The sequence below is a fragment of the Spinacia oleracea genome, chromosome 4, assembly GCF_020520425.1.
Source record: "Spinacia oleracea cultivar Varoflay chromosome 4, BTI_SOV_V1, whole genome shotgun sequence".
Taxonomy (NCBI): domain Eukaryota; kingdom Viridiplantae; phylum Streptophyta; class Magnoliopsida; order Caryophyllales; family Amaranthaceae; genus Spinacia; species Spinacia oleracea.
In genome coordinates this window covers 136,216,689-136,241,882 of record NC_079490.1, presented here as the reverse complement: position 1 = coordinate 136,241,882, position 25,194 = coordinate 136,216,689, and the positions used below count along the sequence as shown (strand labels likewise).

Here is a 25,194-nt window from a genome sequence, read left to right as displayed (position 1 = left end):
CAGAATTAGGTGTTGCACTCCAACATAAGTCCTAAAAGAGATACAATTGGCAAAAGGAATTCTATCCCTGCTATAATTCGGAAATAAGAGTTACGTATTAATTAAATTCCTAACGAACCTAGAGTTCGTAACGGGCCCAGACGCATTCCGTCATAAGTTGATACGCACTAAGAAACTCGGATAAGTCTCAAAAGCTCCGTGATTAAGAGTCCAAATCTGACAAAAAGCTCGGCTCATATCCTATTTTCAACGCCTGGGTCTGGGCGCCGAAATCTTCGGCGCCCAGCCCTGGGAGCTGAAAATACCTGGGGACGTGTTGTCTCCAAATTCTTTTTGGATTCGGATTCTAAAGATCTATCTTTCCACAAACTCTTTCCCTATAAATACAGCCTCAAAACCGACGTGAACAGAACACACAATTCATAATCTGAGTATTGACTCCAACCCTAAGCCTAAGCCTCACGCTGCGAAATTGATCCCGCGTTCTGTCGCAATCGACCCAAAAGTCGAACAGAACGTATCCTGTCCCTTGTAGCTGACGAATTAAGCCTAAATACTGGAACACTGCTTAGAAACCCGAGATTCGTTAAACAAAAGGAGAAATAGCAAAGCCAAGTGGTTAGTTTTCTGAGAACCGTGACGCACCTCTCAAGGGTGCGTTGTAATGTGTCCCTTCATATGATTTAATCGCTTTCATCACCCTTTTATAAAATTGTTAAACTATTAATTTGATTGATCTATCACACCTAATAAAGATAATACCTTGGACAATTGAACTATCATGCTACATAACAATGTGAAATCCGGTCTCAAGGAACGTGTGATCCGGTCTCAAGGAACGTGAGTTCCTTGAGTAGTAACAAACAATAATCTAGGATAAGCAATCAACAACAGAAAATAAAACCGTTTCCCCGGCAACGGCGCCAAAATTTGACAGGCTAAAGTCGTATCACCTAATCAAAAATAACCTAAGTCCACTAGCTAGGTAGCAAGGGAAGTCAGGATCGAATCCACAGGGAAACAGTGTTCTTTCTACTATTAATCAATCAGACTAGACTATTGGGAACAAGAGTTGGTTTGATGGTTTGCTAAAACTACTACGATAATTAAACGAATAAGAATCAATATACTAAGGAATCTAGGGTGTAGGTTCACCAACAAATAACAATCCAGGCTAATAAACAATCGCGATAATCAACAAAGTAATCAATTAGTCTAGCATGCTCTCTCAAGTCGGTACTAATCATAGACTTAGAATTAACGGGCTCTCGCTACGTATTAACTCTAATTCCACCTATTGACACAAGCCTAAACATCAAATTGCATCTCTCGATCTTAATTTGATATTGCATAAGTACCACAATTAAACCTGCGCAAATCTAATTGTATAGTGAAATAAACCAATCAATAGGAATTAATTACAATGCCAACAATCACAATTATTCAATGTCCCTTCATACTATTCAAGGATCCCCAAACCCTAGAAAATAAATTACTCGAGCATAATAACAAATAACAAGGTAATCGACATAATGGAAAACATGATCAAAAGTAATTAATAAAGCAAAATAGAAAGCAATACCTAAATGTAGAACAAAAGGATGAACTAAAAATTGGAGCTTAGATTGAAACTAAAAATAAGTGCTTGGAACAAATTTGAGAGAAAACTAGATTAAGATAAAATAAACTAAGGGTCTAATACTAGAAAATCGGATGCCTCTCAAATTAACTAAGGCTTGTTTATATAGTTTGCCAAAATAAAGCCTAAAAAACGGAAAAGTAAATGCGCGAAAACTGCTGGAGGTTGGCGTCGCCCGATCGGGCGAAGTGCTCGACAGTCGACCCGATCGGGCGGATCGGGCCAAATTCCGCCCGATCGGGCGGTTTGCAAATTCTTCACATCTGCTCTTATTTGGCCGCCCGATCCAGACCGGGCGAAGTGCGCCCGATCGGGCGCGCGTAGATGACTTTAATTTCCTCTTCTTTCCGCCCGATGGTTGCATTTCGCCCTCAGCTCACAGGGCGATTTGCAATCTTCAATATCCTTCGCCCATATCACCGAGTCTAACTCTCGGGGCTCGACCATAAGCATCCAAGGCTCCCGAAAGTCGACGAAAAAGGTCCCGAACTTCCTCGGGCTCGCGTAGTGGCCTAAATCACCATGAAACGGGTCTAAAAAGACCGATTTCTCACAATCAAACCTGGAACTCAAGGCACACTCAATAACGCATATTAGTACTAAAAATGGCTCCTAAGAGCTCATTTGACACATAAAAAGTACTAAGGGACGGGGGTGAAACACTATATAAAACACACATATAAAACTCCCCCAAGCTAGATCCTTGCTTGTCCCTAAGCAAGGAAATCATCGATGAATACAAGACCAACTTCACCCCCAACATATTTCAAAATGAAACACATAATTCAAGGCAAAATCCAACAAGCATGCATCAATGTCAACCAATCAAATCCATTCAACCGTTAATCCACTTTAACAATCGTCACGCAAAGCGAACCACAAATGCACAATGGAATTCAAGACTAGTGCTCACACACTCGTCACTCATTTATGTGGCGGATAAAAGATGTACCCGTTCGCTCTCCTCCCAACATATAAGTGAACAATGCCCTCCCAAACTCACAAAACTCGTGTGTCTAGAAAAACATACACTCAACCTAGTAGTCGACTCGGAATGTGTCATGTCATAACTTGCATTGATAAACAACTATTTTCACATAAGTACGACTCTATGCACAAAGGTCGGAAGGTCTTCAAAGCTTGTAATGTTAGGCTTAGGTAAAGGTGCGGTAAATTTGGATATAATGTGAGCTTAAAGCCTTGGCTTTGGGGAGCATGAATCCTAAATACAACCACGATCAAACAATATAATGATCACAACTCTCCCACTCAACTCATGATGAAACAACAAACACCAACACCATACTTTCTTGCCTTTTTTCACAATTATAATCAATCATTACAAGGGTATGAAATTACGAAACTTGATTGGAACAAATACTTTGAACTCTTTTTTTTTCCGAGAGTAATAGATTTTTCTCATTCTTTTCTTTTTCAATCTTTTTTTTTTCTTTCTTTTTGGTAACCTTCACATTTGTTTTATTCTTTCATCTCTTTCATTTTCAACTCATTTTCAACAACAACATGATGAAACAGACTCCTTTTTTCACTACTCACTTTGTGCTCAAAATGTAGCACACCACAACTCCCTTACGTCACTACTATTAGCTCCCCCAAGCTAGGCTTGGGATTAGTAACCAATGGGGTTTTCACAGGCTTGTAATATGGCTAGTCACCGAATAAAGGGCACAAGCAACAACATGGGTAGAAAAGGAGGGAACAAATGTATCTAGATTCATCTGAAGGCTACCTAAACAGAAAAATGCCTTCGTCCTCCACAATGTGCATGTATATGAGTCATAAAACACTACTAATAGTCGTAAATCAATACTCAAAATCAATGACACACCAGGAAACTATCACACATCCTAACCAAGTCAACTAGTCAAGCACCAAGTCCACAAATAGTTAGTCAGAGTTGACTCATGTTAAGGCATCAAATCAATCGAATATCAAATCATGGCCAACACATCTACATTTCCCATCATCAAATACCAAGAATCAAAACAATTTTCGATCAGGGGGCACAGGGAAGCATGATATTGTATTCATCGGAACGTATTTTTGATTTTTTTTTTTTCAAAGCAATAAACTACCCTAGAAAGCAATAAACACACCAAAATAACCACACAACAATAAGTAAAAGGAAAACATACCTAATATGTACAGGTAATGTGAACCCCCCCAAACCAAATCAGACAATGTCCTCATTGGCTCAAGGGGTACCGAACCATCATCATCCTCCTCAGCATCAGTGACGGCCTTGGCCATCATCAGCATCATCACCATCATCTCTGCCACCATGCCCGCTAGGATCCGCTCCAAACCCTCCGTACTAGGTAGGTATGAAGGTGCCCATAGAACCAGGAGCTCCATATCCCTCAGCGGGATAGGTAAACCAGGAAGGGTGCTCATAATCTGGGGCAATGTAGCCCTGCCTGTGTAGACACCTACTTTTGTCCCCATTCCCGTAAGGGAAGGTTCGATGATGAGAACATAAATCTCCACTTGGCAACGCATCTCCTATAAAATAACGAATCTCAATCACCCTTTTCATTTCACCCGAAACCTGCTATTTATAGAAACCTGCTATTTATGGAAACCTGCTAAAAATAGTAAACTGCCGTAAAGGGTAGTTGTTAAAAGTGGCAAGTCATAAAAGATAGAAACCTGTCAGAATTAGGTGTTGCACTCCAACATAAATCCTAAATGAGATAGAAATTGCGAGAGAATCCTATTCCTTATACGATTCGAAAATAAGAGTTATGTATTAATTAAAATCCTAACGAGCCTAGAGTTCGTAACGGGGCCAGATGCATTCCATCATAAAATTAATACGCACTAAAAGACTCGATTAAAGTCTCATACACTCCGGATTTTAAGAATCCTAATCTGACAAAGAAACGGCCCAGATCCTATTTTCAACGCCTGGCTCTGGGCGCCGAAATCTTCGGCGCCCAGCCCTGGGCGCTGAAAATACCTGGGACGTGTTCTTTCCTAATTCCTCGTGGATTAGAGTTCTACAATTCTATCTTTCCACGAACTCTTTTCTATAAATAGGGCCCTAAGTTCGACGTGAAAAAACGACACACAATTATTATTCGGAGTATTGACTCTAAACCCCTAAGCCTAAGCCTCACGCTGCAAAACTGATCACGCGTTCTGTCGCAATCGATCCAAAAATCGAACAGAACGTATCCTGTCCTATAATTTGAGATTCGTTAAATAAAAGGAGAAATAGCAAAGTCAAAGTGGTTAGTGTTCTGAGAACTGTGACGCACCTCTCAAGGGTGCGTCGTAATGTATCCCTCTTCCATGGTTTAATTGCTTTCCTCGCCCTTTTATGAACTGTTAAACTAATTAAATCTGATTGTTCTATCACGCCTAATAAAGATAATATGTTGGGAAATTGGATTATCATGCTAGGTCTCTTAAAACAATCTAAATCAGATAATCGCGTTCGATCTAGTACTATATGTTGCATATTGTTAAAATCAACTCAGATTAGTTTAATAGTTAACGCATGTCCCTTCAATTATTTATGCTGAGGTAGTAAGGATATCCTGCCTATGGAGTTATTGAAGAGCGAGTACTCCTCTCGGTAGTTACAGTCCCCCGAACCCTCAATCTCTACCTTGCGGGTGTATGTTGAGAGATCCCTACACCAGGGATCACAAGGGAACCTACGGCCGTCGTGGTCAAACATAATTGCACTCCCTTTATGTCACTATAACCGGATTTTGTCAGTTTTTCTCATTGTCGTTAAAAACTGAATGGCGACTCCTATATTACTAGTCAATTGGGTGTAAACTCACAGGAAATCCAATTACACTTGATTTGACAAAAAAGAAACGTCACACCCACGAGGGACAAGGTCACGCATTAGCCTCGCGCTTTTTCGACCCCCTCACAGCCTGGCATACTGATCGTAGAACGGGAACATGGTCCTCTGGCGATCAGCTGCGAACTCATGGAAACCGAGCTCAAGTCTGCTGAACCGCTCATGAATGGACCCCTGCTCCTCCCCTAATGCCGGGCCACCCTGAGGCCTCCCCTCATCCCCTCGACGCCCCCTCCTAAAGTAGGTGCGAGGCTCGGGCTCGAACTGGTGGGGCTCTGGCTTTGGGTCAGGCTGGGGCTGTGGGTCAGGCTGCGGCTCACCCTCAAATCCACCATATAAATAGTGAGCCTGACCGGGTTTGAAACGGGTGCGGCCCTGGGGGTCAGGCAAGGTGAAAAGCCTGTTCCCCTCAAACATCCAATACATGGCTCCCGGCCTAAAAAACCCCGTGCTCACCCTGTAGTCGGCGGAGTCCAGCAAAGTAGGCCAAGTCAAGTAGGTTGCTACCCAGAATTGGAGTCTGGTTAGCCTCAGTGAAGTTAACCGTGGCCATGGCTATGTGGGTGATCAACCCACTAATGGTAATGCGAGGAGTATGGGTGGTGGTGGCTATGGAATAGAATTGAGAAGCCATATGGTGTGCTAGGTTCATTTTATACCTCTCTTGCCCTTCTAAAACATAGCCACCCAAAATCTCCAGCTCAGTACTCCTCACATTTTGGGTCTCCTCTCTACCAAAAATCATAAACCCCAGAAACCTGTAGAAAATAATAGGGACCGGGTGTTGTATCTTGGAAGCATGCAAGTGTTGCATACTACCGGAGTTATCATTACCCGTCAGCTTTCCCCACATTGTACAGTTGTTATGTGCACTACCAGGTTTCCTACTGTAGGCGGTGGACAAGCCAAAAATCCCACTAAAATTAGCTAAACTCATGGTAACATTGCGGTTCATCAAGAGAAACTGAACCGCCGACACAGTTCTATAACCATCTTTACGCAAATTAAGCAAAAGAACTCAGAAATTCTAAAGTTATACGCCTAAAGGTGAGACGCAACATACTATACATATCTTTCATACCGACACCATGAAAAAGAGTTTTACATCACTCTCAATACCCATTGCATGCAAAGATCTTTGACAAATAAAACGAGTGGGTATTACCTCCCTCTTCTTGAGGTGGATGAATTGGTCTCGTTGCCACTCCGTTGTAAAAATGACATTCGGGAAGTCCTCATCGGCTTCGATTTGGGGCGGCGAAGGTGGTGGTGTCGGTTCCCTTGCTCGGCTAGTGGAAGCCTCATGTTGGTTCCGTGGTTGTGTGGTGCAACTCCTCTTTGGTCGATTAGCCATGGTAGAAATCTGAATTTTTTTTTTTTTTGTGGTTTTGGGGTTTTTTGTGAAATTTGGGGATTTGGTGGAGAGTGGAGTAAACTGAAATTGGTTGGGTATAGGTTGTAGAGGATGATGAGAGGATGATTTTGATGTAAAGATTGTTGAATTTGGTGGAGATTTGAGGGAGATATGAAGGATTGAAGTTTTTGAGGGTTGGGGTTTAATGGAGGAAGAGAGAGAAAATAAGGTTGAAGATGAGAAAAATGTCAAGGAAAAGATGAAGTCCCGTGTTTATTCTCGCTGATTTCGCGTTTCGCCCGATCGGGCGCAGCTCGCCTGATCGGGCGATTTTTGAACATTTTTCTTGGATCCGTGCGCGCCCGATCGGGCGAAACGCAACACCAATTTTCTTCGACTTTTTCCAACCCAGAATCCTTCCATGACCTTGCAGTGACGTCATCAGCAACCGCCCGATCGGGCGGAACTTCGCCCGATCGGGCGGAACATCGCCCGATCTGGCATTTTACTCGCCAAATCCGCCCGATCGGGCGGACCTTCGCCCGATTCGGGCATTCCACTCGACAAACTGCCCGATCGGGCATCCTTCGCCCGGTCGGGAAAAAACAAACTTCTTTATTGACGTACGTCGACACGCGCCCGATCGGGCGGTCTGCAGTTTGCTCCGTTTCAGCTTTAACTTCACTTTTTCGAGCTTGGAACTTTAGGCCTGCACACTATTAAACACCCAAACAGCGTAATTCCCTCTTCTCACCTCTCTAACACCAAAAACTATACCGTAACACACTTAGGTAAAGAAAAACGCTAACAAAACACACACACAAGAAAAAGAAAATCGGAATATTACACTACTAAAGCAATAAAATACGGGTTGCCTCCCGCAAAGCGCTGGTTTATTTCTTGGTCCCGCTCGACCTCGTTACCTCGAATATGCAACTCATAGGGCGGAAGGATTGAGGTGCTGAACCTCAACCACTCCTACAGTAGCCCCCTCGTGGTACAACTTCAGACGTTGCCCATTCACTTTAAAGCGCTCACCACTGGTGTTCTCTACCTCAACTGACCCAAACTTGCTTACCATAGTCACGGTGAACGGCCCAGACCACCTAGACTTAAGTTTTCCAGGAAACAACTTAAGCCTAGAGTTGAACAGCAGAACCTTGTCGCCCACCGCGAACTCCCTATGTAGAATGTGGTTATCGTGCCACTTCTTGGTCTTTTCCTTATAAATCCGGGCACTATCATAGGCTTGTAGTCGGAATTCATCTAGCTCACCCAATTGAAGTAACCGCTTTTCACCGGCTAACTTAGCATTCATGTTGAGCTGTTTGATTGCCCAATAAGCCTTGTACTCCATTTCTACTGGTAAATGACACGCCTTGCCATACACCAACCGATACGGGAATGTACCAATAGGTGTCTTAAAGGCGGTTCTATATGCCCATAGTGTATCATCTAGCTTGTCGCTCCAATCCTTCCTAGACTTTGCCACCACTTTCTCAAGAATAGATTTAATCTCCCGGTTAGAGACCTCAACTTGCCCACTCGTCTGAGGGTGATAGGCTAGCCCAGTGCGGTGATAAACCCCATACTTGCGCAGGAGCGCATCCAGATGCCTCTCATGGAAGTGTGACCCTCCATCACTAATCAAAGCTCTTGGAACCCCAAATCTTGGAAATATAACTTTCTTGAACAGAGAAATGACCGTCTTGGCATCATTAGTAGGTGAGGCAACGGCTTCCACCCACTTGGACACATAATCTACAGCAACAAGGATATACAGATTACCCTTGGACGATGGGAATGGTCCCATGTAGTCAATTCCCCACACATCGAAAACCTCAACCTCAAGAATCCCGTTCTGTGGCATCTCATACCTCCTCGAAATAGTGCCGGCCCTCTGGCACGCATCACAAGCCATAATAAAAGCCTGCGCATCCTTGAACATAGTAGGCCAGTAAAAACCACATTGTGACAACTTAGCGTTAGTCTTTGCCGGTCCATGGTGACCACCATAAGGTGAAGAATGACACCTACTGATAATATCTTGGACTTCCCATCCCAGAACACAACGCTTGTACAACCCTTCAGCAGTCTCACGAAACAAATAAGGGTCATCCCAAAAATAGAACCGAACATCATGTAGGAATTTCTTCTTCTGTTGATATGTAAGATCGGCCGGAAGATTACCCCCTACAATGTAGTTAGCAAAATCTGCGAACCATGGTGACTGACTGGCAAGTGCAAGTAAGTGATCATCCGGAAATGAATCATCAATCGGTGTAGACATTTTACCGTCATCATATCTCAATCTAGACAGGTGATCTGCAACAACATTCTCAGCCCCTTTTTTATCGCGAATCTCCAGATCAAACTCCTGTAGCAGTAGTATCCATCGAATAAGCCTGGGCTTGGATTCTTTCTTTGAGAGCAGATACTTAAGAGCCGCATGGTGAGTATAGACTATCACCTTGGACCCAATCAGATAGGTGCAAAACTTGTCCAAGGCATAGACTATGGCTAGAAGCTCCTTCTCAGTAGTAGCATAATTAACTTGAGCTTCATCTAAGGTCTTACTTGCATAGTAGATGGCATGCAAAACCTTTTCCTTTCTCTGACCCAAAACTGCCCCAATTGCATAATCACTTGCATCACACATTATCTCGAACAGAAGATCCCATTCGGGAGAACGAATGATGGGAGCCGAAATCAGTGCATGTTTAATCCTGTCAAAGGACTCAAGACAAGCATCAGTAAACACAAACGGGGCATCCTTGAGGAGGAGCTGGGTAAGTGGTTTAACAATTTTAGAAAAATCCTTGATAAAGCGGCGATAAAACCCCGCATGACCAAGAAAACTTCTAACACCCTTCACATTAACTGGAGGGGGCAATTGTTCAATCACTTGGACCTTAGCTCGATCCACCTGAATGCCCTTATCAGATATCAAATGTTCCAAGACCACCCCTTCAGTAACCATGAAATGAAACTTTTCCCAGTTTAAGACTAAATTACACTCTTCACATCTTTTCAGAACTTTAGTCAGATTTAGCAAGCAAGAATCAAAAGAAGTACCATAGACACTAAAATCATCCATAAACACTTCCATGATAGACTCAATAAAATCCGAAAAGATACTCATCATGCAACGTTGGAAAGTAGCGGGTGCATTACACAGACCAAAAGGCATCCTACGATATGCAAAGGTACCATAGGGACAGGTGAATGCGGTCTTTTCCTGGTCGTCTGGATGTATGGGAATTTGAAAGAAACCAGAATAACCATCCAGATAACAGAAAAACTTGTGACAGGCTAGCCTTTCTAACATTTGATCAATGAAGGGAAGGGGAAAGTGGTCCTTTTTAGTAGCAACATTAAGACGCCTATAATCAATGCACATGCGCCAACCTGTGACTACCCTAGTTGGTATCAACTCATTTTTTTCATTTCTCACCACAGTTGTCCCCCCTTTCTTAGGCACTACCTGAAAAGGACTCACCCACTTAGAATCAAACACATCATATACAATACCCGCATCAAGCAATTTCATAACTTCAGCTTTTACAACATCTTGCATGATAGGGTTTAGACGACGCTGGGGTTGAATGCATGGTTTATGATTTTCATCTAGATGTATCCTATGCATGAAAAAGTCAGGGCTAATACCCTTTAAATCATCAATACTGTACCCAATGGCCCTTTTGTGCTTTTTCAACACAATAAGAAGTTGGGACAACTGGTCTGCATCAAGTGCAGTACTGACGATCACAGGGTAAAGTTGTTCATCATCTAAAAACACATATTTAAGGTTAGCAGGAAGAGGATTAAGTTCGGATTTCTTTACCTCTTTAACAGGAAAAACCGACCGAACTAACCTCTTCAGTTTGGTGCCCTCTGGTTCGGACCCTTCACCAACAAGAGCCAACTCTAGGGCATCCACTTCAGCACTCCAAGAACTGCTATCACCTGCAGAAGACTCACAACAAAGCACTGCCTCCAAAGGATCTCTTTCGAGAACTTGGGAGACGTTATCACGAGTAATAAAATCGACTACATCAATACGATAACATTGTTCTTCCTCTAGCATGGGACTTTTTAAGGCATTATTCAGATTAAAAGTTACCTTATCATCCCCAACAGACAAAGTCAATTTCCCACTTTTAACATCAATGACCGCCCCCGCCGTGTGAAGGAAGGGTCTACCTAAGATTATGGGAATTTGAGAATCCTCCTGCATGTCTAGTACTACAAAGTCTACAGGTATATATAATTTACCTACTCTAACAGGGACGTCCTCTAAAACACCTAAGGGGTATTTGACAGAACGGTCGGCCATTTGCAGAGTGATATTGGTAACCTTAAGCTCACCCATATTCAGTTTAGTACATACAGACAAAGGCATGACAGACACACTAGCACCTAAATCACATAAAGCTTTATCAATAAATACAGTGCCAATGTTACATGGGATGGAAAAACTCCCGGGGTCTTTAAGTTTAGGTGGAGACTTGTTTTGCAAATAAGCACTACATTCTTCAGTAAAAGCTACAGTCTCTACCTCACAAAAAGCACGTTTCCTGGTCAAAATATCTTTCATGAATTTAGCATAAGCAGGAACTTGTAAAATTAATTCAGTAAAGGGAACCATTACCTGCAAATTTTTTACCACTTCCAAGAATCTGCCAAACTGCTTGTCTAGCTTATTCTTGAGTTGCCGGTTTGGGAAGGGGAGTGCAATAGGTGGTACTTGAATATATGTCCCCTTCTTAACCTCAGTTGTAGCCTCATTCTCATTGACTACCTTTTCAGCTTCCTTACCATCCATAACTATCTCTAGGACTTCCTCACTAACCAGACCACTAGCAGACACCCCAGAATCAACCTCAACCGGCATAGAAGGACCATCATAACCCCTACCACTCCTCAATGTAATTGCATTTGCAGTTTCCCTATTTTCGGGCTGTGAAGGAAATTGGCCTGGTGGCCTCCCTGCAATAGTAGTAGTCATCTGTGCCAACTGTGTATCAATGATCTTGTTGTGAGCAGTAAGAGCATCGATCTTTGCATCCTTTTCACTTAGATATTTTTGCATTTGTAGCATCATGTTTCTCATCTCTACTAGCATAGGGTCAGGCTGTGTGGCTTGAGGTTGTGGTGGTGGAGGTGATGTGTGTTGTCTAGGGAACCCAGGTGGTCCACTAGACTGTTGGTTGTAGTTGTTCCGTGGTTGGTAGGATTGTTGATGTGGGGGTTGGTATGGTTGTTGTGGTGGATGTTGGACTTGGTGAGGGTTCTGGATATTGTTGCTCCTGTAGGATAGTAGAGGGTTGTTTTTCTAGCCCTCATTGCAAGAGTTGGAGAATGGGTTGTTTTGTTTGTAGGATTGAAACGCGTTACATTGTTCAACGGAGCTCCTACATTCCTGTGCATAATGACCAGACATTCCACAACTTTCACAAACAGTAGCAGGTTGGGCACTCATAGCGGCTACACTAACAGGTTGGGCAGATTGAGCATTGGCTGCTTGCATATTATCAAACTTATAGTGTAAAGAAGTCAATTGGGCAGTTAATTGTTCAATAGAATTTAAATCATGCTTACCACCCCTATTAGATAGACCTCTAGGATTCCCATACTGGGCATTGTGAATGGCTATCTCCTCAATCACCTCCATAGCTCTAGGAACCTCAAGTTGCATGAATCTCCCACTGGCAGCTGAATCTAACAAACATCTAGACTCATTACCCAAACCATTATCACTAGTAGAAAAACATTCATTTGCTGCCATGATTTTGCTGCGTTAATTACTTAACGCCTCTAACTAAACGACAAATTCGAAGAATCAGTTAAAAATTAACACTTTGCGGCGTTATTTACTATTATGACGCAGCAAATTAATAAAAAAATAAACGTTTTGCGGCGTGGCTCCTTTTAACGCCGCAAAGTTGTCACCTGTCCCCCACACAGAGACACGCGTATTAACCCCATATTTTTGGAGCCAGCTGCTTCTCTCTTTCGTCTCTTTCGTTTGGCTTGTCTCACTTCACAGAAACACCAACACCTTCTTCTTCCTTCATACGACTGACCCTGACCTACTCTCTTCACCACCGAATTTCGCCGGAAAACTTAAGCTCCACCGCCGCCGTGGTCATTCGAACTCATCTCCGCCGCCGCCGTTCTCAATTGAGGTAAATTATGCTTCCACTGCTCCTCCTCATCCTTTCCGTTTTTTCGTTTAATTGCTCTATTCCCCCTCATATCAGTCTCGCAATTAACATGAATTGTGTTTGAATTATCTAATTAGTACTCTCTTGCTCTGTCCTCTCCTCTCCTCTCTCCCCTGAAACTGTAAATTAATTAACCCTAATTTTCAATGTCAAATTTTGGCTTAATAGAACCTTAAAAATGCCTAAACTTTATCTCTGATTGTATCCTACAAATTTGGTATTGGTTCAGGCTCAAGACTAAGAAACTTGAAAATTTACCTAGTGACTGCAGCTTCTCTTGTAGCCCCTGAGCTGGACCGACTTCCTCGCTGTCTTTGAATATGTAAACCCGTAAAGGTTGTTTCTAGACTCTGTACTCAGATTTTAATTTCCTTTAACTCTTTCAGGTTAGCATTTTCTCTTATATATATGGCTTTTTGCATATTTTCAGTTGTGCTTGGAATTGGGGAACTTGCTGATTCATCTTTCTAGAGATAATATTTCTCACTGAAGAGGTAATTGACTGTTGAGGATTGCATCGTTATTTTGATTAAATAATGTAAAGCACTTATATACCGTTGTATTCACGCATATCTCTGCTTGTCAAGTTGAATACTCTAGCAGAAAATTGATTTCAATTTGTACTTCAAAAGTAAAACTTAGATTGACTGAATGCTACACTGAAATTGCATATTCGATTTGACACAGTTAGCCTATTATTATTTGTAGTCCGACTTTTTTCCATGTTTAAGCTCAGTTTGCTCCAATTCAAATGAATACTCTTCTTGGCCACCTTGATTATTTTCCTCAGTAGGCCTTCACTGGTAAATCCTATGCCACCATGACACAGGTCACAGGAACTGAAAGCCATGAATTTGTTATTTGGGTCCAGGTTTTTTGTTCATGTTGTTGGGTGTAACATGTTGTTCTCTGTTTTTTTGTTTTGCTAGTTCTGATTTGCTTAGTTTTTGTTGTTGATATTATTGTTGTTGCTTGCTTTTGTTGTCGTTGTTGCTGTTTTTGCTCTTGTTGTTCTTGGTGTTGTATGTTCTTTTTGTATAGTTCAACTATGTTTCACGAAATTCATTTAAGCATGTATACAACGTGTTACACCAATTTCAATGTGAGTTGCTATGTGTTAATGTGTTGACAGTTTGGTTGTATCATGACTTTAGCCGGTGAAACAGAAGGTATGAGTCGAAGTTGGATGTATGAGAAGCGAACTTCGTCGGGGTTCTTGAACGGGGTAGAGGAGTTTTGTAGATGTGCTTTGGAGCATCAAGAAAATGTACAAGATAATGGGTTTTATTGTCCATGTGTGGATTGCGAAAATGTGAGTAGGGTTAGTAGTATCAAAACATTAAGAGATCATGTGATTCGTCGTGGGTTTAGGCAACAATACCATGTGTGGATATGGCATGGTGAGATCGGAGGATATACGGGAAATTCCAGTGAAAATCCAATTATTGACCACCATGTACACACTGAACCTATTGATCGGACCGAGGATATGTTTTCGGAGGAAGATGATGAAGGTGAAGAAGACGTGGATGATGATATTGAGGAGGATCATATAGATGAAATGATGGAGGCAATTCAAGATAAGCCTCATTTATTTGAACGTTTGTCAGAAGCTGCTGAGAAACCTTTGTATCCTGGATGTGTCAAGTACACTCAGTTGTCGGCTGTGTCAGTGTTGACCAACCTGAAAATAAAGGGCGGTGTGACTGACGCAATTTTTTCACAATTTTTGGAGGCATTAGAGGACATGTTTCCCGAAGGGAATGTGTTGCCTAAGTCAACTTATTATGCCAACAAGTTGATGTGTCCTTTTGGATTAGCATATGAGAAAATAGATGCTTGTCCAAATGATTGTATTTTGTATCGAAAAGAGTTTGCAGATTTAGATAAATGTCCTCGGTGTGGTAAGTCTCGTTACAAGCTCCCAGATGGAGTTATGCCCGGGGAAGGCAAGAAAGGTCCCTCTGCTAAACTGCTTTGGTATCTTCCAATAATACCAAGGTTTAGACGATTGTTTTCAATAAAGAAGGAGGCAAAGAACTTGAGGTGGCATGCAGATAAGAGGAAGAAAGATGGGTTGCTTAGACATCCGGCAGATTCTCCTCAATGGAAAGATATTGATGAAGAATTTCCAGAATTCGGCAAAGAAGATAGGAATCTTAGGCTTGCGCTTTCTACTGACGGAATGAACCCATTTGGTAGTCTAAGCAGTCAACACAGCACTTGGCCTGTTCTGTTAGTAATTTATAATTTGCCTCCTTGGTTGTGCATGAAGTCAAAGAATATTATGTTATCCTTACTTATACAAGGGCCGAAACAACCAGGAAACGATATTGATGTATACCTTGCTCCGCTCATTGATGATTTGAAAAAAATGTGGGATGAAGGTATTTCTGTTTTTGATGCGTATGGTGATGAGATTTTCACGTTGCGTGCAATGTTATTTTGTACCATCAATGACTACCCGGCTTATGGTAACTTGTCAGGGTATAAGGTAAAGGGAAAGATGCCATGCCCAGTTTGTGAAGATGATATGGAATCAACCTGGTTGCCAAATTCTAGAAAACACGTGTATCCAGTTCATAGAAAGTGGCTAAATAGGTTTCATCCTTATCGAAAGAAAAAATCTCTATTTGATGGCAACGTGGAAGAACGTAGATTTCGTAGACCGTCATCTGGAAGAGAGGTTTACAACCGTGTTAAAGGCATAGAGACGGTTTTTGGAAAATCTGGGAAAAATAAAAAAGATGGAATTTGGAAGAAGGAGTCTGCCTTTTGGAAACTGGAATATTGGAAGCATCTGTCAGTTAGACATTGTCTCGATGTAATGCACATAGAAAAAAATGTGTGTGAGGCCATTTTGGGTACATTGTTGAACATGGATAAGAAATCGAAGGATGGCATTAAGGTGCGAAGAGACATGCAACACCTGAAGATTCGACCTCATTTATGGCCAAAGCTTAAGGAAAAGGCCAGAAAGGGGAAAGGTAAGTCTTACTATTTACCCCCTGCTTGCTATACATTGTCTAAAGTTGAGAAAAGAATATTTCTAGAGTGTCTTTATGGAATTAAAGTTCCTAAGGGCTACTCATCGAATATAAGAAAGCTTGTGTGTATGACTGAATTGAAATTACATGCAATGAAATCCCATGATTGTCATGTCATGATGCAAGTATTGTTGCCCATTGCAATTCGTGGGATTTTGCCTAAGCATGTAAGAGATGCCATCACGAGACTTTGTTCGTTTTTCAATACAATATGCAACAAGGTACTTGATCCGGAGGAATTAGACAAACTACAAGCTAATGTAGTTGTAACACTGTGCCAGTTTGAGATGTATTTTCCGCCTTCGTTTTTCGACATAATGGTTCATTTAGTTGTCCATCTTGTTCGAGAAATCAAGCTTTGTGGTCCAGTGTTCATGAGATGGGCTTATCCTTTTGAAAGGCATATGGGGTGCATGCAGAGAAAGGTGAGGAATCCCGCACGACCAGAAGCAAGTATGATTCAAGGAACTGTGTCGGCGGAGATTGGTGCGTTTATTGCTGAATATATGTCCAGAGCTGAACCAATCGGACTTCCTAAATCTCGACATGAGGGGAGACTTGAAGGCAAAGGCACAATTGGTGCTAAAGATATCAGTGCTCCATTAGAGAAACAGATGCAAGCCCACTTATGTGTGCTACAACAACTCACAGAGGTTAGTCCGTACTTAGAAAAGCATATGCAGGAGTTAAGAGCTCGAAATCCGACTAAAATAGAACGTGCCTTGGTGTTGGAACATAATCGTACTTTCAGTGATTGGTTTCAAAATAAAGTGATGGCTGAGTTGGATGTTAAAGGCCACAAAATCTCCAATACGATAAAATGGCTATCATATGGTCCACAAGATACTTTGCACTCATATGAAGGGTATGACAATCAATGGATATACCTTCCATACGCTACGTCAAGACAAAAAGTCAAGGTCTACGCAAAATAGTGGTGTTACAATGGTTGCTTCTTCTAGAGATTATGCAAGTGCTAAAGATAAGAATCCAGTTGATGCAACACATCCATATTATGGGGTCATTCAGGAAATATGGGTGCTTGATTATAGTGGAAAAATAAAGGTACCACTTTTTCAATGCAAGTGGGCAGAGAATAGTCGGCGCGGTGTTAAGCTTGTTGACAATAATATGACTATAATCAATATGACACGGTTGCGCGACACTTCAGAGCCATTCATACTCGCATCCCAAGCAAAGCAAGTTTTCTACATAAGAGACAATGTCGATCATGATTGGTCTGTTGTTGTTAAAGGGAAGAGATATATTCTTGGTGTTGGTGATGTCGATGATGAAGAAGAGTACGATCAGTTTGATGACTCACCACCGTTCTCAATTTCAGAGAGCGATGTGCTTGATGGAACGGATAATGATACCAATTATATGCGCTTAGATCATACAGAAGGCATAACTGTTGATGAACCTTGATGATGATTTAGGTACTCACTGTGTAGACATATTTCTCATGTTTTGTAGTTGATTGATTTCTTATTTAAAGTACTTGTTATTTTTGTTCAATTTTGTATTATTCTGTCTGTTCAGTTATTTTTTTATACTAATTCTGTTGTGTTCTGTTTATTGTGCTAGTGTTCTGTACAAAAAATACTTTAACTTTTTTTGGTTTTGTACTGTTTTGTAGTGTGTACTTTAAGTGTGTTGGGTTATGTACTTTTCTGTTTTGTATTATCCTTTTTAGTTTCGCTATTGTACTAAAGTTAAAAGATTCAAATTTTGCAGAGCTATGGCTAGAAATGGGGATGAATCTGATGAAGAAACGCCAGAAAAAGATAAGGACTATGATGCCTTGAACGAGAAAGACCAAGGTGAACCAGAAGATATAGCTAATGACGAGTATTTGCGTCGACTTGATGAGTTTGAGGAGCTGGCTGATGCTGCTGCCCTTCTCGGAGTTGATACTAATCATCCTACAGAGGAGTCAGGTAGCAAGAAAGGCAAGGGTAGGGGAAGGGGGTCAGGAAAAGCTAGGGGTCCGACAAAAGGGCTAGGAAAGACCGGGCCCATGTTCCTGCAGTTTGACAGCCTTTTGCGTCCATCCGGCAAATGGAGATTGAAGTATGGTCAACAGATCGGTTTGTGTAGTCGCAAGTTGAATATTAATTGGGATTGGCCAAGTGTTAGTCAAGGTTTAAGGAGTAAATTATGGGAGGACACAATGGTAAGTGCTAAAATTATTCTTTTTTTTCATTTTTCTATACCTACTGCCTTTATTTTTTGAAATTTTAAACAGCCCGGTCGTTGGTTTCTACTTGATTTAGTGTGATTTTGTAGAAGTTGGGAAGGTTTGGGGTTATTTTTTATTCATTTTGCCTTTGGTTTCTGTTGAGCTGCTTAGAATATGTTAGCTGGTTTTTCTGTTTCAGCTGGCATGATCATTGTCCAGCGATTCTTTTGATGTTTGGGATACATGTTGAGTGAGCATACTTGCTTCTACTTGACATGCTCTTGGCAATTAATGCTGTCGGTGTAGTTTAAGGCTTGAGATATAGGGGCAGCAGGTTCAACTAGTTCAGTAGTTTAGTTATTTGTTTTGTTCACTCACATCTGTATTACTGGTTCATCTGTCAGTGTTGTTTAAGGCTTGAGACATAGGGCAGCAGTGTCACATTAGCTTTGGATTACTGGTTGATTATTTAGGACAAATCAGGATTTGTAGTTTAGTTTTAGTACAGCTGATGGTTGCTGTTAATTAATTATCTGAGTGTTTTAGTTTTTGTCTCGTGTTCTAGGTCTGTTTAGAAACTACAGTTGTATATCGTGTATTCCAGCCTCATTCTTCAGCAGGGCCTCATTCTAGCATGCAGGTCGCGGTCCTTAACAGTCCTGGTCCATGCCTAGCCCGGCCACTCTGTTTTGTGTCAGGCCCTGCTGGGTTGAGTAGTTCAGCTAGTTGAGTAGTTCAGTAGTTCAGCTAGTTCAGTAGTTCAGCTTTAGTAGGGCAGCAGGTTCAGCAGTGAACCTGGTTCAGTAGTTCAGCTAGTTCAGTAGGTCAGCTAGTTCAGTAGTTCAGCCTGTATTTCAGCTAGTTCATTAGTTCAGTAGTTCGGTAGTTCAGCCTGTATTTCAGCTATTTCAGACTGTATTCCTGCCATGTCTTGATTGTTTTGTTTTAAACGTGCAGGCAAGATTCCACCTTGAAGATGATCCAGTAATCAAAAAGAATTTCCTCTCTAGTGTAGCTAAGAGATTCAGGGACTTCAAGGGAAAGCTAGTGAGTGGCCATATTATTTTTACAAGAAAGTTGAGCAAAAATGAGGTCAATCGTCAACCATATGAGATTTGGAAAAACATCCAACGAGAAGATTGGGAGACATTTAAAAAGTCAAAAACATCTGACATAGCAGTGGTAAGTTTATATTTCACTATTTTGTATGATGTGTATAATTGGCTATGGTATGAAACTAACGTAAAAATTTATGTTTGTTAGCTTAAGCGTCAAAAGGCCCAAAAGAGTGCAAAATCGAATGATAATCCTCATCACTTGGGACAATATAACTATGAGGATGCTCGGAAAATATGGATCCACGAGGGCTTTTACCCAAATTCTGAACAAAATCGAGGTGATGATTGGTATTGTTCAATGCATAAGAAAGACAAAAAAACAGGAAAAAGATCTATCCCAAAGCCCAAAACGAAGGCAATTGCTGACAAATATGTAAGTAATTCAATTCTTGTGATTTTCTATATGCGGCCCACGAGATAAAGTCTAGTTCATAATGTGATACACTGAATGATAATGGAGTTAATATCTTGCCACTTATTATATGAACTAGAGCCTGTGATCGATACTTTTTTTAAATCAATGGTGCTTATAGTGCTTCCTTTGTTGGTTTGCTTGTGTATAAGTTTTGATGCCTATTCTTTTATATAACAACTATGAACAGCTGGAGATTAAAGAAAAGCAAGCAAAAGGGGAATTTACTCCACATCGGAACCAAGATGCCTTATCCGAGGCTCTTGGGAAGTCAGATCATTTGGGCCGGGCACGTGGATTTGGAGGGGTGAATGTCGGGGTCAAAAGGGCGTTTGGAAAGGCAACATCAAAGCCTAAGTCTGATCATGAGACAATAAAAGCACAACTTCGGGAGGAACTTCGGGAGGAAATGAGAGAAGAGTTAAAGGCTAGCATGAAGGCCAATCTCCCTTCCATTTTAGAATCTATGGGTTTAAGTACCACATTGCCTTCAACAACTCCTTCGAACCACTCTCAACGTTCACCACCCAGGCAAATTGAGCTACCCCATGAGAAGGCTCTGCCATCTGAGTTGGAGGAGGTTCTGCCGCCCTTCGAGGTAACTTATCACTCACTGAATGTCTATTATGAGCTTATGCATACAGATTCTAGCTTTTCCTAGACTCAAGATTTTCATAGCTAGAGTAATGCCCGGTTTTTTGAGCTATACGAGAACCACTACACTGCAGCACTGATCCACTTGTCTACTGCACAGCAGCACTGCACCACTACATCACAGCATCATTGCACTGCTGTCCTGCTGTGCATTGCACTGCTTGCAGTAGGACAGCAGTGCAGTGCACAGTAGGACAGCAGTGCAGTGCTGCTACAGGACAGCAGTGCAGTGCTGCTACAGGACAGCAGTGTAGTGAGGCACATGTCCGGAAAACTGACCAAGTTGTTCAGCAGCCAATGCACTGAGAGTGGCACTTTAATCCAATTCACAAAGTTCTGTTAAAAATTGAGCATTAGACGCCGTATCATACAAGTTAAAGTTATAGAATCCCAATACACAAACATATCCCAAAATTCCGACTTAATTAGAAAAAAAATCTAATATATGTGTCTAGGAATCAAATTCACATTGCAAATCTGATGCCATTCTGTTGTTAGTTCTGGTCAACAGGGTTGACTTTTTTGAGGTTCAGGTCAAAGTTGACCAGAGTTGACTTTTTCAAGAATCTAGTCAAAGTTGACCAGTGTTGAAGTGCAAATGTTTTGCCTTATTTTGTGTAAACTTATTTGAAGTTTACTTATCTCTAATATATATGTCTAATGTGATAAAAATCCTTACCCAGGTAGAAACTACATGCCAACTTCTACTTAAAGACCCGGAATCTGGAGCAATGTATGATGTGGCGAGTGCTACCGCATATCCACCTCGTGAGAATGAAGTTTGTCACACTGTATCGTTACTTCCCGGTCATTTGAAGGTGAAAATTCAGAAAGTGCCAGATGAATTCTTGGGCTTGCCACTTCCTGTTCCTGTTCCGGCGTTCGAAATTGAGGCAATGGAGAATGCTATTGGTACATATGTGCAATGGCCTACTACATTAATTAGGTTTTCAGTTGAGGTAATAAGATTCTAATTGTATTTATTCAATTATATGTATTTCATATTCACCAATCATGTTATCGATTATAGTTTATATTCTTTGATTTTAATTTTTAGGCGACACCGAAAGTTAAGAAGTTGAAGCGGATGTCGCCAGAGATGATTTTTAGCAATGAACTAGCCTCTGGCTTGTCGGCTTCTCGAAAAAGCCCGGATATTCCCGATACCATTGTAGATTCCCTTAGTCAAGAATGTGAGTGGTTGCGGACATTTGTTGCCTCTATGCCAGATGGTGATTCTTTTGAAGTGATTCTAGATGGTACCTCGTTCCATTACAATGAAAATGGAAAAATTCAAGTAGACAAGAATGATATTTCACAGTTCTTAAGAGGAGCAAAGCTAAATATATCCATTATTCAAGTTTTCATGAGGTAATTTTTTTTAATCTCAAGTAGGTAATAGATTTAACTTTCTTTCACGTAAATCATGTAACCTATTCAATAATCACCGCTCAGAGCACTCCAACATGAATTGAACTCAAATGACAAGGCTTCCAAAGTTGGGTGGCTATGTCCAAACACTACTTCTGACACCAAAATAAAATCAAGCACAGAGGAAGTCAACGCATACATTTTCAAAGCAATGAACGAATCAGTAAAATCCAGAAATGAGTTTGTTCTGGCACCTATTTTTGAAAAGTAAGTATGAAATGAGTTCGTTTGTTGCTTCAATTCTATTGTATGAAATGGTGTTCACAAAATAAAAATTGGCAATGAACTCTAAACTACATTACTCAGTCACCGTTTACCAATGAACTCTCTTGCAAGTAGCCAGACTTTCAGCAGCAATAATACATCTGATGTTCTTTTTATTATGCTGCTGCTGCTACTCTTTTGAAATGGCATTCAATTCTGTTGTATTGTGTTGCTGCCACACTGTTGTTGTTGCTTCAGTTCTGATGTATTGTGATGTTGCTATCTGATATGTCTGATGTATTATTGCTTCTGAAGTTCTTGTTATATGCTGCTATTGTTATGCTAAGTTGCTGCTGCTATGCATGATCAGTTATGCTAAGTTGATGCTGTCTGATAGTTACTGTTCTAAGTCAGTGCATATGTTGTTGTTCTAAGTTGTTGCGCCTGCTGTGTTGCTCATATTCTTACTTATATTATTAAAATGGTAATGGAATTGTTATTGGATCCAGCGACCATTGGATGCTCCTTGCAATATCTGTAAAAAATTGCACCATATATCACTTCGATTCCATTTGCTTGAGTTTAGGTCGAAAGATAAAGATGAAGACAATAGTGAGACAGTAAGTCCTTTTAGTTTTTTCGTTATGTAATTATGTTTTTATCAAGTATCCATCTAAGGATATAACCAAGCAATAACTTAAGATTAATTGGGAATTTCTAGTTTTTTTACAAGGTACAAGATGTGTGGCAACCGTGTCAACAGGAAAGAGCCTTTATGGAAATATGTGGAGGTAACTGCACACGTAAAAATTATTTGATATTTATAGTTTGTATATATTCCATTTTTACTTAATCTAAATTCTACCCTTGTTTCTAGTGCGCTCAACAAAAGGGAGGCCTTGAGTGTGGATTTTACGTAATGCGGTACATGTTTGATTTAGTCTCTTGCTGCAATGATGTTTCAGACTTAGAGAAGGTAAGGGTGTTATCCTTGTTATATAGTTTAATTTATTTTTGGATTTTAATTTGGTTATGTTTTAATTTGGTTTAAAATACCAATCTAAGTTCACGGGTTAGAGTTGGGAGCAAAAACGACTATAACGGTCAAAATATGACCTATAATGATCATTAAAGCCTTAAACGCGCATAACTTGACCAAAGTAGATGGTAATGATTCTAAGTAACCTAATACTAAGCATATTAAACATTTAAAGGGTTTAGAATACCAATCTAAGTTCATGGGTTAGAGTTGGGAGCAAAAACGACTATAACGGTCAAAATATGACCTTTATTGATCAATAAAGCCTTAAACGCGCATAACTTGACCAAAGTAGATGGGAATGAGTCTAAGTAACCTAATACTAAGTATATTAAACATTTAAAGGGTTTAGAATACCAATCTAAGTTCACTGGTTAGAGTTGGGAGCAAAAACGACTATAACGGTCAAAATATTACCTATAATGATCATTAAAGCCTTAAACGTGCATAACTTGACCAAAGTAGATGGGAATGAGTCTAAGTAACCTAATACTAAGTATATTAAACATTTAAAGGGTTTAGAATACCAATCTAAGTTCACGGGTTAGAGTTGGGAGCAAAAACGACTATAACGGTCAAAATATGACCTATAATGATCATTAAAGCCTTAAACGTGCATAACTTGACCAAAGTAGATGGGAATGAGTCTAAGTAACCTAATACTAAGTATATTAAACATTTAAAGGGTTTATAACCGTAAGGCACACAGAACACCTAACTATAAACAGGCTGGAAAACTACAGAAACTATAACAGCAAATATGAATCTTTGCTAAATCCTCTGACAAATGGTAAAATCATATGTCAAGCATTTCATTCTTGCATGAAACTAGATCTTTTCAGCGTAACATCGTCGCACATTCTGCTTTATCCCGTTACTAGAGACACTGGATAAGTTGACAACTTGACAAGGGCATCAGTATTGAATCTAACCGAAGATAACTAATTTTATGATGTATATATTATTTTGTTAGGTTTGCACATCAATGAGTGGAGATCCTTTCACCGATGAGCAAATTGATGAAATACGAGACAAATGGGCATCATACTTCACCGAACATTGTGTGTAATTAACGCTTCATCGATCTCTTTTTGTGGATGTTTCATGCTATTAAAATCATATATGATTGCCTTATTATATTTTTGGTGCAATTTTGTAACGTGTGAAGTGTAAAAGATATATTTATTATAGACTTGAAACTATTTAGTTGGTTTATTTTGTAAACATATGATGGTTAACTTATATGTAAAAATCAAAGTTTCTTGGAAGTTATTGGTGGTTGATGACACTTTTGAACGTTGTATAAATGTGGCGTGAGTACAGGTTTTATATTTTTGGGATTGTTTAGTTCACAAAAAATATATTATTTATTAAAAAAAAATTACAAATTATTTGCGGCGTATAAACTCCCGCAATTTTACCAAAGTTTGAGGCGTTCAGGTAGAAACGCCGCTATAGAATTCATATAATTTGAGGCGTTTTTTTTTAATAGCGCCGCAAATGAATGATTGATTTGAGGCGTTAAAAAACGCCGCAAATCAATACCATTCATTTGCTGCCACTCTATTTGCTGCTATGCCTAAAACGCCGCAAATCAATATAAAAGTGACGCCTCAAATCAATATTTTTCTACTAGTGTATAAAACTGCTGAATCAAGAACCAATCATCCAAATCATGGTGCGGGCACTCTCTCTGCAAGTCCTTGAATCTCTCCCAGACCTCGAACAAACTCTCATCTGCCTGTTGTGAGATACCTAACATCTGACCCCTCAGACGAGCCGTTTTCTCAGGTGGAAAATATTTAACATAAAAAGAAAGAGCCAAGGACTCCCAATTAGTGATTTTCAAAGCCGCCCGATTCAACCCATTAATCCACAATTTAGCTTTCCTACTCAAAGATAACGGGAAAAGTATCTCCATAGTCTGCTCCGGAGTCAATCCCTTTTGCTTGATGGTGGAACAATATTGGATGAAGGACTGTATGTGAAGATTTGGATCTTCACCTGGTTCCCCACCATACTGGCGTCTCTCAATCATGTTAATCA

The 25,194-nt window shown here is 40.5% G+C and overlaps 4 protein-coding genes and 1 pseudogene across 4 annotated transcripts; all 5 read left to right on the top strand.

The window, feature by feature from the left end:
- Positions 1–13,881: 13,881 nt before the first annotated feature.
- Positions 13,882–16,927, top strand: LOC130471930 (uncharacterized). Its single transcript, XM_056842287.1, has 4 exons — positions 13,882–13,932; positions 14,006–14,083; positions 14,194–16,761; positions 16,904–16,927. Exons 1-4 carry the CDS (start codon positions 13,882–13,884, stop codon positions 16,925–16,927), a joined length of 2,721 nt encoding a protein of 906 aa, XP_056698265.1.
- An 862-nt stretch (positions 16,928–17,789) lies between these two features.
- LOC130471929 (uncharacterized) lies at positions 17,790–19,829 on the top strand. Its single transcript, XM_056842286.1, has 3 exons — positions 17,790–18,284; positions 19,248–19,472; positions 19,554–19,829. Exons 1-3 carry the CDS (start codon positions 17,850–17,852, stop codon positions 19,827–19,829), a joined length of 936 nt encoding a protein of 311 aa, XP_056698264.1. The 5' UTR covers positions 17,790–17,849.
- Positions 19,830–19,962: 133 nt separating this feature from the next.
- LOC130471928 (uncharacterized) lies at positions 19,963–21,849 on the top strand. Its single transcript, XM_056842285.1, has 3 exons — positions 19,963–20,418; positions 21,158–21,433; positions 21,532–21,849. Exons 1-3 carry the CDS (start codon positions 19,978–19,980, stop codon positions 21,847–21,849), a joined length of 1,035 nt encoding a protein of 344 aa, XP_056698263.1. The 5' UTR covers positions 19,963–19,977.
- A 149-nt stretch (positions 21,850–21,998) lies between these two features.
- On the top strand, positions 21,999–24,370 carry LOC130460087 (uncharacterized). The gene is made up of 5 exons (XM_056827739.1): positions 21,999–22,112; positions 22,619–22,729; positions 22,831–22,900; positions 22,987–23,085; positions 24,122–24,370. The coding sequence occupies exons 1-5, from the start codon at positions 22,057–22,059 to the stop codon at positions 24,215–24,217; spliced, it is 432 nt and encodes a 143-aa protein (XP_056683717.1). The 5' UTR covers positions 21,999–22,056; the 3' UTR covers positions 24,218–24,370.
- Positions 24,371–24,818: 448 nt separating this feature from the next.
- Positions 24,819–24,918, top strand: LOC130460279 (uncharacterized; annotated as a pseudogene).
- The last annotated feature ends 276 nt before the right edge of the window (positions 24,919–25,194 follow it).

Coding starts and splice junctions, on each gene's coding strand:
- LOC130471929 (XM_056842286.1), top strand. CDS start 17,850: ATGGCTAGAAATGGGGATGAATCTGATGAAGAAACGCCAGAAAAAGAT. Junction 18,285..19,247: donor AATTATGGGAGGACACAATG/GTAAGTGCTAAA, acceptor TTAAACGTGCAG/GCAAGATTCCACCTTGAAGA. Junction 19,473..19,553: donor AAACATCTGACATAGCAGTG/GTAAGTTTATAT, acceptor TATGTTTGTTAG/CTTAAGCGTCAAAAGGCCCA.
- LOC130471930 (XM_056842287.1), top strand. CDS start 13,882: ATGACACAGGTCACAGGAACTGAAAGCCATGAATTTGTTATTTGGGTC. Junction 13,933..14,005: donor AATTTGTTATTTGGGTCCAG/GTTTTTTGTTCA, acceptor TGATTTGCTTAG/TTTTTGTTGTTGATATTATT. Junction 16,762..16,903: donor TGCTACAACAACTCACAGAG/GTTAGTCCGTAC, acceptor TGGATGTTAAAG/GCCACAAAATCTCCAATACG.
- LOC130460087 (XM_056827739.1), top strand. CDS start 22,057: ATGAACGAATCAGTAAAATCCAGAAATGAGTTTGTTCTGGCACCTATT. Junction 22,901..22,986: donor CTTTATGGAAATATGTGGAG/GTAACTGCACAC, acceptor CCTTGTTTCTAG/TGCGCTCAACAAAAGGGAGG. Junction 23,086..24,121: donor ATGTTTCAGACTTAGAGAAG/GTAAGGGTGTTA, acceptor TTATTTTGTTAG/GTTTGCACATCAATGAGTGG.
- LOC130471928 (XM_056842285.1), top strand. CDS start 19,978: ATGCCTATTCTTTTATATAACAACTATGAACAGCTGGAGATTAAAGAA. Junction 20,419..21,157: donor AGGTTCTGCCGCCCTTCGAG/GTAACTTATCAC, acceptor ATCCTTACCCAG/GTAGAAACTACATGCCAACT. Junction 21,434..21,531: donor TAATTAGGTTTTCAGTTGAG/GTAATAAGATTC, acceptor TTTAATTTTTAG/GCGACACCGAAAGTTAAGAA.